Below are 16,377 nucleotides of genomic sequence, written 5' to 3' on the forward strand. Positions count from 1 at the left end.
TTTCAGAAAGTAGACTTCACACCAAGGAAACATTACATAGTGATAAAGGGGTTAATTCCCCCCAAAGATATAATCTTTAACGTGTATGTGCCTGACAACAGAGCATCAAACTACATGAGACAAAAACTGATAGAACTGCAAGGAGAAGTAGATGACCACTATTATTTTTGGAGACTTAGACATCTATTAGAAATGGATAGATCCAAAGGGCTGGCCGAGTGGCTCAGTTGGTTAAGAGCCGCTCAGGAGTTTGAGCTCTGAGCAACAGCGGTTCGATTCCTGGCCTGAGCTGAGCTGCCAATAGGTGGCAGGATGGCTCAGCTAAAAAAAAGAAAAGAAAAGAAAAGAAAAGAAATGGATAGATCCAGCAGGCAGAAAACAAGTGACATACGAGTAGTTGAACTTAACACCATCTATAGACTACATCCAACAATAGCTTTAGAGAGCAACTCAATGTGCTTAGAAACAACAGACAACACTTTAGAAATCACCAACAAAAAGCACAAAAAAGGAAAAAGCGTGGTATTAAATAAACTGTGAAGAGGACACTTGTTTTCAGTATGAGCTGAAACAAGGCAGAGAATCACCTTGTTCAACTTCAGCTAGAACGTGTGTTGGGACATTCAATTTTTTTGCCACTTTACACTTGTCCACTACTATGCTCTGAATTGTGTCCCCACAAAATTCATATGTTGAAGCCCTAATCCCTGATATAACTGTATTTGGAGATGGGGATTCTTTTCTTTAAATTTTTATTTAAGCTAAGCCATCCTGCCACCTGTTGGCAGCTAGAGATGGGGATTCTAAGGAAGTTGGGTGCCCTGGGCATTTGGGGCTCCCTGCAGATAACCTGGGGTCATGACCTGTATTTATATGGAGATTTCCTATGGAATATTTTTCTGTTGATTAGAGTTAATGATCATACCTAGTGATTAGATTAGTTTTCTAATAGTAGAAGAATATTTCCTCAATTTTTGTGTAGTTCACAATGTAATGGGTATAGACACAATACATTTTTAAGGTCAATCTGATTGTGACATTTCCCTGTCACTTTATTAAAAAGTTTAGACAACAAAACAAATCAAGCCCTGAAAGTAGCTGATTTGTTTGCCGATTTCCATGTAGAAAATCCTACTATAGCTGATTTCAAGTTACCAATGTGATGTCATCAAACATGCATTAGAGAACAATGTACAGTAGCACATCATTATGTGTCCTTTCTACTATAAACATAAAATGTGAATAATCTGGAGTGTAGATAATACTATAATGTAAAATAGGAAGGAATCACTTTCAGTCTTTATTCATATTTTAATCTATATTTTAATATATTTACTCATAAATTTATATAGTTTAATATTTAATGGCTGTAGTTAATGACTAATTTGCAGGATTTCTGAAAACTTAGCATTTGGCTCAGCAGCCAGTAGGATTTGGCTCCAGCTTGCTACTTTACCTTTCTGATACAATCTCCTACCATTCCCCTCACTACTATTTTCCTGACCCTTAAACGTGTGTCTTAGGGCCTTTGCCCTTCCTATTCCCTCTGTGTGGGTTGTCTTTCCCTCTAAGTTCTTATCCAGGACTCTGTTCTCATTGATGCCTTCCCTCTTATCTACTCTCAGTTAGTCTCCCTCTACCCCAACACCTACTTAACGTGTCATTTCACTCAGTTTTGGTGTCTTCCTAGCTCCTGTCAGTATCAGAAATTATTTATGTATTTGTTTGCATGTTAGTTGTCCGTTACTCCACTAGAACATAACCTCCAAGAGAGCAGCGACCTTGTCTCTTATTCCCCAGTGCCTGTAACTGACTAGCATATAGTAGGTGTCAATAAATATTTGCTGAATGAGGGAATGAATACTTCAAATAAAAGGTATAAACATGACTTACATATTGTTTCACAAAAGCCTCTTCTTTAGCCTACTCCTTATTAGATACAGAAAAATATGATCTTGTAGTTTTTTGTTTGCTTGCATTTGGATTAGTTTCCAGATTCTGTTTGTTCTTGGATCTAAGGTTTATATATTACTTTAACTTCTCTGTAGAAGCATTGTTTGGATTATATTTGAAATGAAACTGTCATGAAAGTATTTATCATCTATAAGTAAACTTTTATTGTAATTCGAGACTAACCTGCCTGATGCTGAAGTCTGTATTATAACAGATTCTGTAATGGTTAGTTGCCCTATAGTATATTTAAAATTGAGGGGGAAAAGTATACTATTAATTTTTTGAAGAATATTATAATGTAATATTTGAAGAGTATTTTTTTTAACATCAAAAGAATCCTGAAGGTAAAATTGATGTATTTAATTGAGAAACTTGTTTTTAATTAAGACTTCAAAAGTGCTTTTTTATCAGCGTAAAATACCCTATAAAGCTCTGTAAGTGGCAAACGGTAAGAAAATTTTAATTGCTCCCTTTTCTTTTTAAGTTGATAAATTATCAAACCAGAGTTATTTTAACTTTTGGAGATTAGTGCAGAAAGCATTGGATGAACAGATATATAATTACCCAAAAAAAGCCTTTGTACAGTTGGATATAGAATCCTGGATTTTAAGGGTCTTTTAATGTGATATGGACTATGCCTTTTTGATGTCATTTAAATTTTATTTTTAATACCAAACCTAGTATCATTATCTCTTCTGTACTTAGGTTCGATTAGTGATAGTGGATGGTATTGCTTTTCCTTTTCGTCATGACCTAGATGACCTACCCCTTCGTACTCGATTACTAAATGGCCTAGCCCAGCAAATGATCAGCCTTGCAAATAATCACAGATTAGCTGTAAGTATTATTACTCAAGAGAATTTTATAATAAAGCTAACATTGTATAAAAGATTACTGTCTGGAAATAGCAGAATAGAATTTGCCTGATTAAAAGCAAATAATATAGACACAGCTTTGAATGTAGTTTGTTTTGGCTTCATTTTTATAAAAAAATAATTCCAGTCATAAGCGTTGTGTATCAGTTTTTCTGGAAAATAATAAGCATAATCAAGATGCCATATTTTAAAATTGGACTTTGATGAAGAAATACCACCTTTGATAATTGCAGTGTTTTCTTTGTCTGAATATACTTGATGGTTTTTAGGTAGCATTCTCATTTTTCTTTTAACTGAGTCTTTGATTATTACATAGTGTATAATCACAGAGTCAGACAAATAGGAAAATTACATAGTGTAAACAACCACAATGTCTGGAAGTGGAGCTACCTCTTCTAGATTTGAAATGTGAAGAGAGAGTTGTAAAGATAAGTTCAGAAGTGAAGAGATAAAAAGGAGGGACATAAAAATTGGTTTTATACTGTCTTTTTGCCATTACTTCCCAGTCTGCAGCCCCATGCCACCACTAACACAAATATACACACTTGTCAGGGAGGGAATGGGAGAAGATCAAACTGCTTAACTTGATTTTCTTGTCATTATCCTGATTTTAAGAGTCCTTAGCACATACCTGTAATATATCATAAGTAAATAAAGAGCTCTTCGATAAAAATCATTTCAAAAAATACATATTTTCTTTTGAGCTTTTAGATTTTTTTTTTAAGGGCACCAGGACCAATGATCACCAGCTGCCCAAATGCCAAAAAATTACGCTTCCGAAATCTCTTTTTTTTTTTTTTNAGCTGAGCCATCCTGCTACCTGTTGGCAGCTCAGCGGCTGCTCAGCTCGGGCTGGACTCGAACCGCTGTTGCTCAGAGCTCAAACTCCTGAGCGAACTCTCAACCAACTGAGCCACTCGGCCGGCCCCCCATGCTTCCGAAATCTCTTGATGTCGATTCTGCATGCAGAGCAATCAAGCTGCTCTGCGTGTGCCACTCACAGCAGAAGCCCTTTTTTAAAATTTTTTTTAAGATTTTTTTTTGTTTAACAGTTGGTCTCTTTTGAATTTTTTTTAGTTCTTTTTTTTATTAGTTTCAGATGTTAGATTTTTTTGCCATATGCGGAAAAGCATAGTGTCCCATCTTTGAATTATTTCTTGCCATTAATTTAATTTAAGCATTCTGTTAATATCAATGAAGATCCCCCAATAGGGGGCACTCAAGACTAATAGTTGCATAGTTCCTTAGGATTTTGTTTGTCTTGAACAGAAATAGCTTTATTTTTCTGATTAAAAAGAGTAATGCAAACACTAACATGGAATACTATGCAGTGTTTAAGAAGAATAATGTAAATGTACATGTACTAAAATGGAACAAGATATATCCAGATATGAGTAAGTGAAAAATTCAGGTTGCATATTTAGTGTGATCCCTTTTGAGAAAAATTAAATTCATGTATGTGTATTTATATTTATATATATGAAGAAAAATATCTGAAAGAACCAAAATATTCACAGTGGCTACTTACAGAGATAGGATTTTGTGGGGTTGAGGGCATACTTTTCCCTCTTACTTTATAAATTCTTCTTTGCTTAATTTTTAATTTCCCAGTTAGCATGTACAGAAGCATGTATGACCTTTGATAATAAATACATTTTACAATTTTAAGTTATAGGTGCTTGCTCTAAAAAAATTCTAAACAATCAAAAATGTAGAAAGTAAGCAATTATATTATCTATTACCCAGAGATTATTGTTGAGTTTGGTGTACATATTTTTTCAAACTTATTCTGTGTATACATAAACATGTTTTTCAAGTGAGATATCATGCATGCTATTGTGCAAAGCAATATTTTGTTGTTCACTTAAAATATTGTGAACATCTTTCTGTCTACACTGCTTGTCACCTTAACAGCTACCTATTGTAGTGTTCCATTGTAGCATATGGTTGTAGCATAGTTTTTTAACTGCCTCCTTATGGTCTTTAAAGTTGGATCCAGTTTTTCACCATTTAAAACACTGCAGTCAACAACTTTATATATGCTTCTTTGTCCATTTGTCCATTTATTTCTGAAAGTGTTAAGCCAAACAGGTATCTCTATTTTTAAACATTTTGTGAAATGTTATCAAATTACCCTCAGAATGTTTGTTCCGAAGTACGTTCTCTGCAGCAATGATTGGGAATTCTTGTTTTCCCACATCTTTACCACCTTTGAGTCTTTTAAATCTTTGTTAAGCTGATGTGGAGAGACTCATTTTAGAGATACATTTATTTGACTATTAGTGGAAATGCTTTTTAGAAAAATTTTATTGAAATATAATTAACATACCATAAAATTCACCTTTTTAAAGTACAATTCAGGTTTTTTTTGGTGTATTCAGAGTTTTGGAAGCATCTCTATTATCTAACTTCAGAACATTTCCATCACCCCCAAAAGAAATCCCTTACCCATGAGCCATCATTCCCCATTGCACCCTTCTTTCAGCCTGTAACAACCTACTACTAGTCTGCTTTTTGTCTCTATGGATTTGTTTCTTCTGGATATTTTATATAAATAGAATTGTACAATATGTGGTCTTTTATGTCTGGCTTCTTTCACTTAGTACAATGTTTTCAAGATTCATCCATGTTGTAGCATGTATTAGCACCCTTTTTATGACTAATTTTGCATTTTCTTGATATACTGCATTTTGTTTGTTCATCAGTGAAAGACATTTGGGTAGCAGAAGCACTTTTAAAGCAACGAAGTTAATAACTTCAAACTGATTGATACTTCACAATTTTAAAGACTCATTCTTTATTTAGGAGCTTGGAGTAATCACACAATTTTAATTTGTATCCTGGTAAACCCAACATTTTTGCAGAAGTAGTGTAATTATTTTATAAGTATTTGCTAACAATGCAAATTCTAATTTTGGATGTTGAACAGCTGGTAAGCAGTATGTTTATTTATATTTTCCTCAAGATACTGAAGATACTCCGTAAACCAGTGCTATTGGATAGAACTTTCTGCAAAGATGAAAACGTGCAGTTTAATACAGTAGTTGAATGGCTTTTGAGCACTTGAAAAAAGGCTAGTTTTCCTGAGGGACTGAATTTCTAGTTTCATAATTTAATTTTAAAAAGCTGTATGTGGCTAATGACTGCAGAATTGGATAGCATACCTCTAACCAAAAAATGTTGATATAAGTAAATATCTCAGTTGTTAGAGCTTAAACACTTGGTGATATGTACAGTAAAAGGTATTATTCAGCATGTTGGGGATGCCATTTAGTCATATATTTCATTTAATTACCAATTTAAATTTCTGCTTAGCTTGTTTAAAAGTCCTGACATGAGGCAACAATGGGGAAACCACTATGGCACTTAAGGGGAGGGGAACTAGAAGAAAGTGATGTCATCCAGTTGGTGCCTAATTGAAATCTAGATGGATTACAGGTTTCTCCTTTGTAGATAAACAAAAATTTTAGAGTGTTACCACAGCAGTAGAAGTAGCCAAACAGCCTTTTCTTTCTCAGTTTTCTTATGGAACTATTGACTTTTTCAGAGTATGTACCTTTTCTCATTGCTTTTCATAGAAGTACTTAATCAGTTTTGGCTTGCAGTAGTATCTGTCTTATTTCTGGAGGGAAGATCTGTATTGAAAGAATATTTAAAATAACTGTTTCTGAAGAATTTTGAATTAAGAAGGAGCCAGATAATCTGACTGTAGTAAGTCAGTCTTAAACACTCTTGTTTTCTCTATGTTAAAATTACTGCTTTCAAAACATGAAATCTTTGCAATAGACCAAAAGAATTAGCAATATTTTTGGATTTGAGGACCATCTGTGAATACGGCAACACCTATATCTATTACTAGCAGACTAGCGTCGTCATAATTTGGGGTCATTTGACCTGATTACTGGGTTTTATTTTTTCTCAGTTCTATTTAATCTATACTGTACATTCTTTTTTTTTTTTTTTTAAGATTTTATTGAGGAATCGGGGGACGGGAACAGTGCTGGGGAATTGGGGAAGGGGAACAGACAAGTTGCTGTCCTTTTGTTCTTTAGTCTAGTTGTGGAGGACTTCACTGGCCCATGTTGGTATTGTGATCATTGCACTCTTCCCGCGTTAAGCAATTCCTCACTGGCCATTGGACGGTCACTCACGGCAGTGGCTCACGGCAGCTCATGAAAGCGCATGCCAGCTGCCGGCCAGCCCCACTGCAGCCTACACCGTCACCTGCGACTCATGGCAGCTCAGCTCCAGGTCGAGCTGTTATTCACCATCTTAGCTGTAGAGGGCGCAGCGTCACTGGCTCTCACTGTGGGAATCAAACCTGGGCCCTGCTGCTTAGAGCTGGCGTCCCAAGCCAACTCTTAACCAACGTGCCACTCGGCCGGCCCTCTTCTTTTTTTTGTACATTCTTCATGGTTTTAGGTCTTTTTTTTTTTTTTTGCCTCAGTTTCTTTTTCATTTTTGTAAAATCATAAATCATAGTACTGTATTTGTTTCTTCCCTAAAAACATAGGCATTGAGTTATTTTTGAAGAATCTGATATTCCTTTGAATAAATATATTCTAGAGAGGCCACAATGGTAAAGAACGCAGACCCAGTCTTTCGAATCCTGATTTCTCATATGTTAAACTGGAATAATAATACCTCATTCATAGAGTAGTTGTGGAGATTAGGTAAGATAATAAAGGTAAAGCAATTAGCATAATTTCTGGCACGTATTAAGTACTCAAAAAATGCTTATTACGACTACTCATGTTGCTGCTATTGATCTGGTTGTTTCTATTGGCTTATACAAAACTTGAATTTTAAAAGCGAGGTTTTTTTCCCAGTGCTCCCAGTTATGAAGTTTTTACACATGGCCTCTTTAGGCCTTTATGTTTTATCTATTTTTCATTTTCCATTTTTATAATAAGAACTTCTTTGTTCTTGTCTGTTAAAAAATATTTTATGTTCAATAGAATCATGTTTTCAGTTAACTACTCAGTTTTATGAGTAAATTTTTAAAAAATTATCAGAAAACTTTTCATTACCTAAATATGTCTTTCTTTAAATTAGATTATATTCAGAATACTAAAATCACAGGACTATTTACTTGGTCATTTTTGGAGGAGACTCACCTAATTTTCTCACATTTTGTTTTTGTAGGTAATTTTAACCAATCAGATGACAACAAAGATTGATAGAAATCAGGCCTCGCTGGTACCAGCATTGGGTGGGTAGTTAATGAGATCAACATTTTTGGTTAAACACATTTTTCCTACCTGTTTGATGTGATACTTATTGAGTACTATAAGCTTCATGAAAGCAGAAACTTTATCTGTCTTATTCACTGATAAATCTTAGCACAGAACACTGTGCCTTTAGGTACTGACTTATTCTTTCAGTTATTTAACAAACATTTATTCAGCATCCACTATATGGCAACTGTTGAGTTTGGTGCTGATCATATAAATACCGGGGGTGCCAAAAAAATGTATACAAGTGGACACTTTGGTCAGTGGTGCTCAAGCAGTAGTTCACCTTAATCAGAAGTGTCTGGATGCTGATGGTAAACACTTTGAGCACCTCTTGTAATTGCAGAAGTCAAATGTGACTTGTATTCATCTTCTGTTATCACTGTATATCGAGTATTACAATTTTAATTGTTTTTTCCTTCCTTAAAATGTGTATATATTTTTTTGGCCCCTTTTGTGTTTATGAGATTACTCTTGCCCCTCAGAAGGCTCACAGTCTTAGGCAGGAGGAAGGGTGAATCCATTTAAGTACAAATTACACACAGTGAATAAACTTGTGACTTTGTTCCTAACCTCAGTCATGGTTTTTTAGAACACAGTGCTTCAAGATTTATTTCTACTAAAATCTTTAGGAATATTTTGTGAGAGTTTTTGTTTTTTTCTGGTGGTCAGAAATAAGTAGTCCTAATGATATGGAAGATTGACAAATATGTTAACTCAAACTATAAAGTTTTCTAAAAGCAAATAGAAGATTATGATGATCCCCCATTATTTCCATAGATATGTAAAAATCTATTAATCTTAGGATGTTATCCATGTACTAGATTTTTTGAAGCCAAGTATACTCTTGTGTTAAATTAAGTAAAACTGTATTTGGTCAGAGGTATTCTGAGAGATTTATAATTTAGTCAGTAAGGCAATAATATACAATTATTCTACTCTTTTTTCCTCAGGGGAAAGTTGGGGACATGCTGCTACAATACGACTAATCTTTCATTGGAACCAAAAGCAAAGGTCAGTATAGAAGCGAATTAATAATTCCGGATATTGGGTTAATTACATTGAATACTTAACAGTTTCGTAGAGCTAGTCCAGTGGATGACATCTACAGTGCCCTATGAACCAAAGCTTTTGTTACCTTGTCCTTAATCACCTAGAGCAAACATAGAAACATGTTTTTATCTGCACATTTAGCTACCTGGGAAATTCTTTGGAATATTTAAATGATGGGGTGCACTTGAAATGAGTAGGTGGCCAAGAAATGCTACCTTCTAAAGTTCTTTGAAATCAAGTACCATTTATTAGCTATGCAGAAGGAGGTGGGTACTCTGTGTTCATGGAAGGGATTGAAAGAATAAAATCGGGACAAAAGGAAATCTGTAGAGGTTAGCTTTAGGACTAATTTATGTGGAAAATACGATGGTTTTTCTTAGTTGCTTAATACATTTCTTATATGAAATTGTGTCTGCTTTTGTTTTCTTTTGTATTTTCCTGTCTTGCTTTTGTTATTCAGTTACTTACCTGACTTTCACTGGTATTGTTCTTTAAAATAAAACTCTGACAGCATGAAACCTTTGTATTTGTTTTTAAAGCTGCTGAGCAAGTGAACACACCAGCTTTTATTTTCTTTAAAATAGGCAATTGAAGGCTGCAGAATCTTTTATTCTTCACTTCTAGAAATGTCAGATTTATGCCAGCCTCTCTGCTTTGAGATTAATTGGTATAATCTAGAGAACTTGGTTTGGAAATGCTCTAATGGGGGAAATTGAGATAGCATGTGGGCAAAGATGGAAAAAGGGGTTGCTTAAATCCTATCAGGTCTGGTCAGTGATATTGTCTATTTCTTTATCTGTATTTCTTTGTTCTTCTACAAAATGAAAAAAATCATGCTTCCCCAAGTTAGGTTTTACTAACTCTTAGCTCATAGCAGAATTGATCACACTTACATACATCTTTTTCAACTAATTCATGGAGTTTGTGTCTCTTTTAAAGATGGCATTTCCAGGACTCAGGTAACTTTTAAAAAATTTTTATTTATAATAGTGCTTTACAACTGACTCCCATCCCCCCAATTCTGTAAACAAGTCATTGTACACCGGATTCACAAAAGGAGTTCTTTCCTCAGCAACAAACCCTATTGTAAAGATTTGGCAACAGTTCTCCAAATGAGTCTTTTGAACATACTGCTTATACTTTCCCACATTTAGGTTTTCTGCAAAGTGCATACTACTAATGTTCTTAGAAATTCCCCTTGAGCTAGTATACAATAGTAGTCTTCCACTATTCTATTAAATACTCACTGGTAGAATACATCTAAGAAATGAGAAAATAATAGGAGCAGAACAAGATGTTTTATTTTTTTTATGCACTCATCAGAAGGAGAAGCTTGCCTTTTTTATCTAATTGTCTAAGTTAGCATTGGTTAGGCACCCATGAGATCAGAAAAATCATGCTTACTTTTTAAGAGTTAACCATTTTAGGACTTCAGCTTCTTTCTAGTCCTTTCCAAGAAATTAGAGAATGGTGTAGACATTGAATAATAGATTTAGGGGAAATCTGTTCCATAAAAATTTTCCTATATCCCATACTATCATTTTAGTGAGTGCTTGTTTGCGGTACATATTTAACTGGGCACTTTGTAAATAACATTTTATATAATCCCTTCAGTAACTCTTTGAAGAATCTATACATATTGTCACTAACAGTGAGAAGACCAAGGCCCAGAAAATTAAGTAGTAAATAATAGCTAACATTTATTGAATATTAATTGTCCTATATTATGCTAAGCACTGTGTGTGTGTATATGTATAAAATTTCATTTTCCAAATACGTCTATGAAATGTAATTGGTAGTAGTACCCATATTTTACAGCTGACTATAATAGAGTCCATTTCTTTCTCCTATAATTGCTATTTCTAGAATATAGTTATAACTATAGTTATAGTATTATGTTGATTTCCAGCAAATCTGAAGGTGTAGCTCTTACCCTCCTTTTTCAGTAAAATCCTTTTTCGTCAAACTTTTTTTTCAGGCTGTAGATATATGATAAGTAATGTGTACACTTTATTATAATCAGAATAAGTTGACCTCATTTAATAGAATTAAAATAGTTTTGTTCATTGTTTGAAACCAGCTATCTTTAAATCGTTAAAGTTGCATGCAATCTTGTATGTGTTTTAAAACTCCGTTTCTCTTGAAAGGAAGGAAATAGAAATTCCCACTGGGGGAAATAGTTATGAAAATGAACACTTCCCATTTGAGCAGAAAACTAAAAACCTTGATTAGATAAATTTATATTGAGAATTGAACTTCAGTATCCCACCTCCCCATCCTTCACCAGAAACACCTGATTGTTACCTTTTGACTAATAATGGAATAACATTCCAACAGTTATTAAAAGAAATAGTTTTGGGCCAACCGAGTGGCTCAGTTGGTTAAGAGCTTGCTCAAGAGTTTGAGCTCTGAGCAACAGCGGTTCGATGCTCGGCCCGAGCTGAGCTGCCGCTGAGCTGCCAAAAGGTGACAGGAGGCTCAGCTTAAAAAAAAAAAAAAAAAAGGGAAAGAAATCGTTTTGTCTCTGTCCTGTATATTGTGTGGGTTTTTCTTCAATTTGCATATTCATGATAATATGAGACTGAGATTGTTCAGAATTATTCCACTCTTTGCCAAGAAGATCTGGTGGTAGAGTGGAGTAATATATCAACACCCCCACACAGCGTTTCATATGTGTACTCAGCTTTAGAGCACAAACTGTGCTTCTGTCTTGTTTCTTCCTGACCCAAACTATGTAGTTCAACCATATGTTAAGCTTCATTTCATCTGGGGCCATGAACCAAGTGATTATTTGGTTTAATTTCTTGTTTAAAAAGATCTCATGGAATGCAGACATGAAATATAAAATTTTATTTTTACATAGAAATTTTAGGAAGATTTTCAACCTGAATACTTAATGCCCATTTGACTTTAGGATTCTTAATACACATGTAAATACTTCTTAAAAGCTTATTTACTTTTTAATAAGTTTCTCAGAAAAGTCAGATGAACTGGGTACCTTTTTGGACATGGTAGTATGAGGTGATTTAGATACTAATTTTCCATAAGGTTAGCTGTTATTTGTTTTATTGAATCAAAAACTGATTTTTTAATAAGGTGGGTTAAAATATACCATGCCTCTATTTTTCTGTTACATTTTGCATTCAAGATGGAATATCAACCCTAAAAGCATTGTAAAAATTTATAATCTCACTCCCTAACACAACTATTCTTATATTACACATTGCTTAGCAGTTATTTTTTTATGCATACAGTTGCAATTACAGAGTACATGACATTTTTGATTCTGCTGTTTTCATCCCGAAAGTACAAACCTAAAACATTAAGCTAATAGACCATGGTCTCTGATTGCTTCTCTTTAAATTTTGCCTTAATAGAGGGGCAATTTCAAAATTAAGAGAGTAACAGATCATAAACTAAGATGTCTTTTTTGAATTGTCTTTGAAAACAAATCAACATTATATATAAATAAATGGCCCTTTTTAACTCTGCGAGTCTGTGATTTTTCTCTAAGTTAATGCAGTTACAAATCAGGTTTTTTAAATTGTGATAAAGTATATGTAACATAAAATTTACCATTTCAACAATTTAAGTGTACAGTTCAGTGGCATGGAGTACATTCACATTATTGTGTAATCATCACCACCATTAATTCATCTCCAGAACTTTTTCATCTCCCTATACTGAAACTTTGTACCCATTAAACACTAGTTCTCCATTCTGACCTCCCACCAGTCTCTGGCAAACTCTTTCTATTTCTGTCTCTGAAGTTGACGATTTTAGGTACCTTATATAAGTGGAATCATACAATATTTGTCCTATTGCGACTGGCTTTATTTCACTTAGCATAATGTCATCAAGGTTTATTTTAGCATGTGTCAAATTTCTTTCCTTTTTAAGACTGAATAGTATTTCATTATATGTATATACCACATTTTATTTACCCATTCATCTGTCAGACACTTGGGTTTCTTCTACCTTTTGGCTATTGTGAATAAGTTATATCACTTTTAAAGTAATTTTAAAAGGCACTTTAAATTTTCTGCTTATATTTGTCGCTGTTATTGTATTTCAACATAGTTAATAAGACCTTAGAATTTTATTTCTCAACTACTTTCAGCTTTTAGTTTTATATTATTTACTACTCTGTAGAGTACATAGTAAAATCCTAAAATTCTTGTTCTGACCTTGTTCTGTCATGACAGTGGTTTTTCTGAATATAATCATTTTGAAAGAATGTGTCTTCCTAGTTTTATTTGTATTAGTATAAGTTTATGTTCCCCATGTATATCCCAAGAAATTATCTTAATACTTCTTATGTAACACCCCCAAAAACCACATTACTGCAGAAAGTTTGAAAAATATAGATTAAAAAAACCTTTACCTTGTAATAACAATTTAACTTTTTTATTATAGACTTCTAGTAACTTTTCTATATATGTGTGTATACATACTCATAAGTGTGGGATCATACAGCATAACTTTTACTTAGTATATTATTAGTATTTTCCTATCTTGTTAAATGTCTTCTTCCACTTTATTTTCTTAACATAAATATATGTCCTCATGTATAAAATAATTTATTTGAATCAGTCATTAGACCTTTATGTTGCTTTAAAATTTCACTTATGTAAACAAGTCTGTTATTATATGTAATAATTATATGCATATATATAGCTATTCTTTGAAGGGAGTACAGTAAAACCTTGGATTGTGGGTAACATGGTTTGCAAGCATTCCACAAGATGAGCAAACATTTCTAGTACATTTTAACTTGGTAAACGAGCGATGTCTTGCAATATCAGTAGTATGTTTCCGGAACGAATTATGCTCGCAAACCAAGGTATTACTGTATTTCTCATATTTCTTTGCTTTTTGTGTCCTTAGGGAAATAATAGAATTATAGTAAAAAAAAACAAAACTAAAAATTATCAAATTAGTCATCTGAACTAATTAATTGAGATCATGTGTTTGTGTATATTTATTCTTTTTCTCTAAGCAGGTTGGCAACATTGTACAAATCACCAAGCCAGAAGGAATCTACAGTACTGTTTCAAATCACAGTCAGTATTATTTGGTTAGAATGGGATTTTGGTGTTGGTGGGCAGTAATGAGCTAAAGAGAGCATTTACAAATTGCTTCTGTTAAGTTCTGTAGGCAGCAAGTCTATTTGAGGACAGCTTTTGATACTTAGAATTATCCCCCAATATCAGTATATATACATACAATATTCTAGTCACAATTGGACTGAAATTTTACTTAAGAACAGAGGAGATACATATTTATAGGGTAGTGTTTTCCATGTCATGTGTAATGTCAGGATATTAAAATATTTCTAAAGTGAAACTTGTTAAAGATTTCAGTAAAGAAAAAATACCAACCTTACTCATTTTGGCCTGTAGATCTGTCATAGCCACCAAATATATCCCACTTTAAAATGTTAATTTTTCTGTAATTGTACATCATAGAACACATCTTTGACTGAAATATGCATATTTATCAATAGTGTTGAGCCAGATATTTTCTTGGCATCTCATATTTTAAGGACAAAAACAGAAACAGAGATTCTGAAACTGAATTAGCCACTTAATCTTTGCACTGCCTAGGAACATTTGAAGTAATCTAATTAGAAAACTTTAGAGTACTTAATTGTGAAAATAAGTTTGTAATGCACCTAACTAATTGGTACATGTTATTTCCTTTTACCTCTTCCAATGGAATCACTACGAAGTTTGTTAGGATTGTCTTTTAGAGAGCGTTTTTATAATGCAATGTTATTATTTCTGTGTGTGTATATGTATAAATAAATATATATAAAATACTGTAGATATAAAACACTTTTACATCCCTGGCTTTGGACATCTACCTATCCATGAGGTTTATCCTCTTCATTCACAGTGGATGATAACGTCTATCCCAAGAATAAAGTGGCTTTCTTATCAATTACTTAAAAAATATTTGGAAGACCAATTGTTATTTTAGATGTTCTTAAAACACACTTGTATATTTTTTTCATCTTGCAGCCTCAGGGATTTAGAGATGCTGTTGTTGCTACTACATGTTCATTGCAAACAGAAGGTTCATTGAATTCCCGGAAACGGTCACGAGAATCAGAGGAAGAGCAGGAAGCCAAAGACTAGTCTTAAATATATACATATGTATGGATGCCGTGAGATGCAATGTATACAAGTAGTAAGCTTGTTACTTTAAAATATAAACACACACTATGACATGAATGAATCAGGAATATGTGAAATGAAATATATATATGTATATATATATTTTTTAACAAATATGGTTGTCTGAGTTTTTCTAAATCAGTGTTCTATAGTTATAATTTGCCCTGTTTTTATTTTTAGTAACATTCAGAAGGGATGATAATAGGGATGTATTTTGCAGATGTAGAAAGCTGATCTTATGTGGCCAATCTGAATTTACCATTCAGACTTGTTTCTTCTTACTTTCTTTGCTAATTGCCTAGAAAATCCTAAGAAGAAAAGATGTATTTTTCATATTCCTTTTATGTTCTCTGTAAATGTAGCTTTGATAATTCTTAAAATGACCCATTTTATTATTATAAAGAAAAGCCAGCATCCTGGGTCATCATATCATTATATTCAGTTTTATAGGTAGGGTACAAATTCTAGAGGACCAATCCGAGTTTAGTGACCTCAATCCTGAAGCCATTTGTTTATTTTTAATGTTATTTTATAATGTTAAAGAAGGACTTTGGAGTTGTTATCCCATTGAGAAATTGTGTGGAACATATATCTTCCAGAATAGTCAAGTCGATAAGCTCACAGTTATTTATGTCTACATTTTTGAAACATGGTGTGATTCATTCTAGAATTCTAGGTATGTTGACATTTTCCTTTGAATAACCTTAACACTGCTTGAATAAATTAAAAATTTAGATTGAGTGGTTTCAAAATCATCTAATTATGTTTTGGCACCTAGTTCTTAGTACTTCTCAGTTCATTCACAAAATTTACTTTGGTTCCCAGTGAAAGAAAATTATTTAAATAATTGATTATTTTATACTGTGACAACAACATTTTCCAGATTTAGTGACATTTGGTATTTCCTGTCCCAGACTGAACACTAAATTTATAAAATTTAAAAATATAATTATTCTGGGCCGGCCGAGTGGCGCGATGGTTAAGAACTGGCTTGGGACGCCAGAGGCCCCGGTTCGGATCCCACATATGAGGGCCAGTGACACTGCCCTCCACAGCTAAGATGCTGAACAACAGCTCAACCTG

At 33.5% G+C, this 16,377-nt stretch overlaps 1 protein-coding gene across 3 annotated transcripts in view; it reads left to right on the forward strand.

The window, feature by feature from the left end:
- RAD51C (RAD51 paralog C) overlaps positions 1-16,034 on the forward strand; it is a 23,864-nt gene extending 7,830 nt beyond the window's left edge. The window contains exons 5-10 of one of the 3 annotated variants that reach the window (XM_019636584.1): positions 2,659-2,790; positions 7,974-8,040; positions 9,016-9,076; positions 10,055-10,074; positions 14,118-14,178; positions 15,139-16,034. In XM_019636584.1, coding sequence (XP_019492129.1) covers positions 2,659-2,790; positions 7,974-8,040; positions 9,016-9,076; positions 10,055-10,074; positions 14,118-14,178; positions 15,139-15,202 — 405 coding nt within the window. In that variant the 3' untranslated portion in view covers positions 15,203-16,034. The remainder of the gene's footprint in view (positions 1-2,658; positions 2,791-7,973; positions 8,041-9,015; positions 9,077-10,054; positions 10,075-14,117; positions 14,179-15,138) is intronic. The other 2 variants (XM_019636583.1, XM_019636585.1) reach the window with 2 other exon arrangements.
- The last annotated feature ends 343 nt before the right edge of the window (positions 16,035-16,377 follow it).

This window comes from Hipposideros armiger, unplaced genomic scaffold (genome assembly GCF_001890085.2).
Source record: "Hipposideros armiger isolate ML-2016 unplaced genomic scaffold, ASM189008v1 scaffold_29, whole genome shotgun sequence".
NCBI classification, from domain to species: Eukaryota; Metazoa; Chordata; class Mammalia; order Chiroptera; family Hipposideridae; genus Hipposideros; species Hipposideros armiger.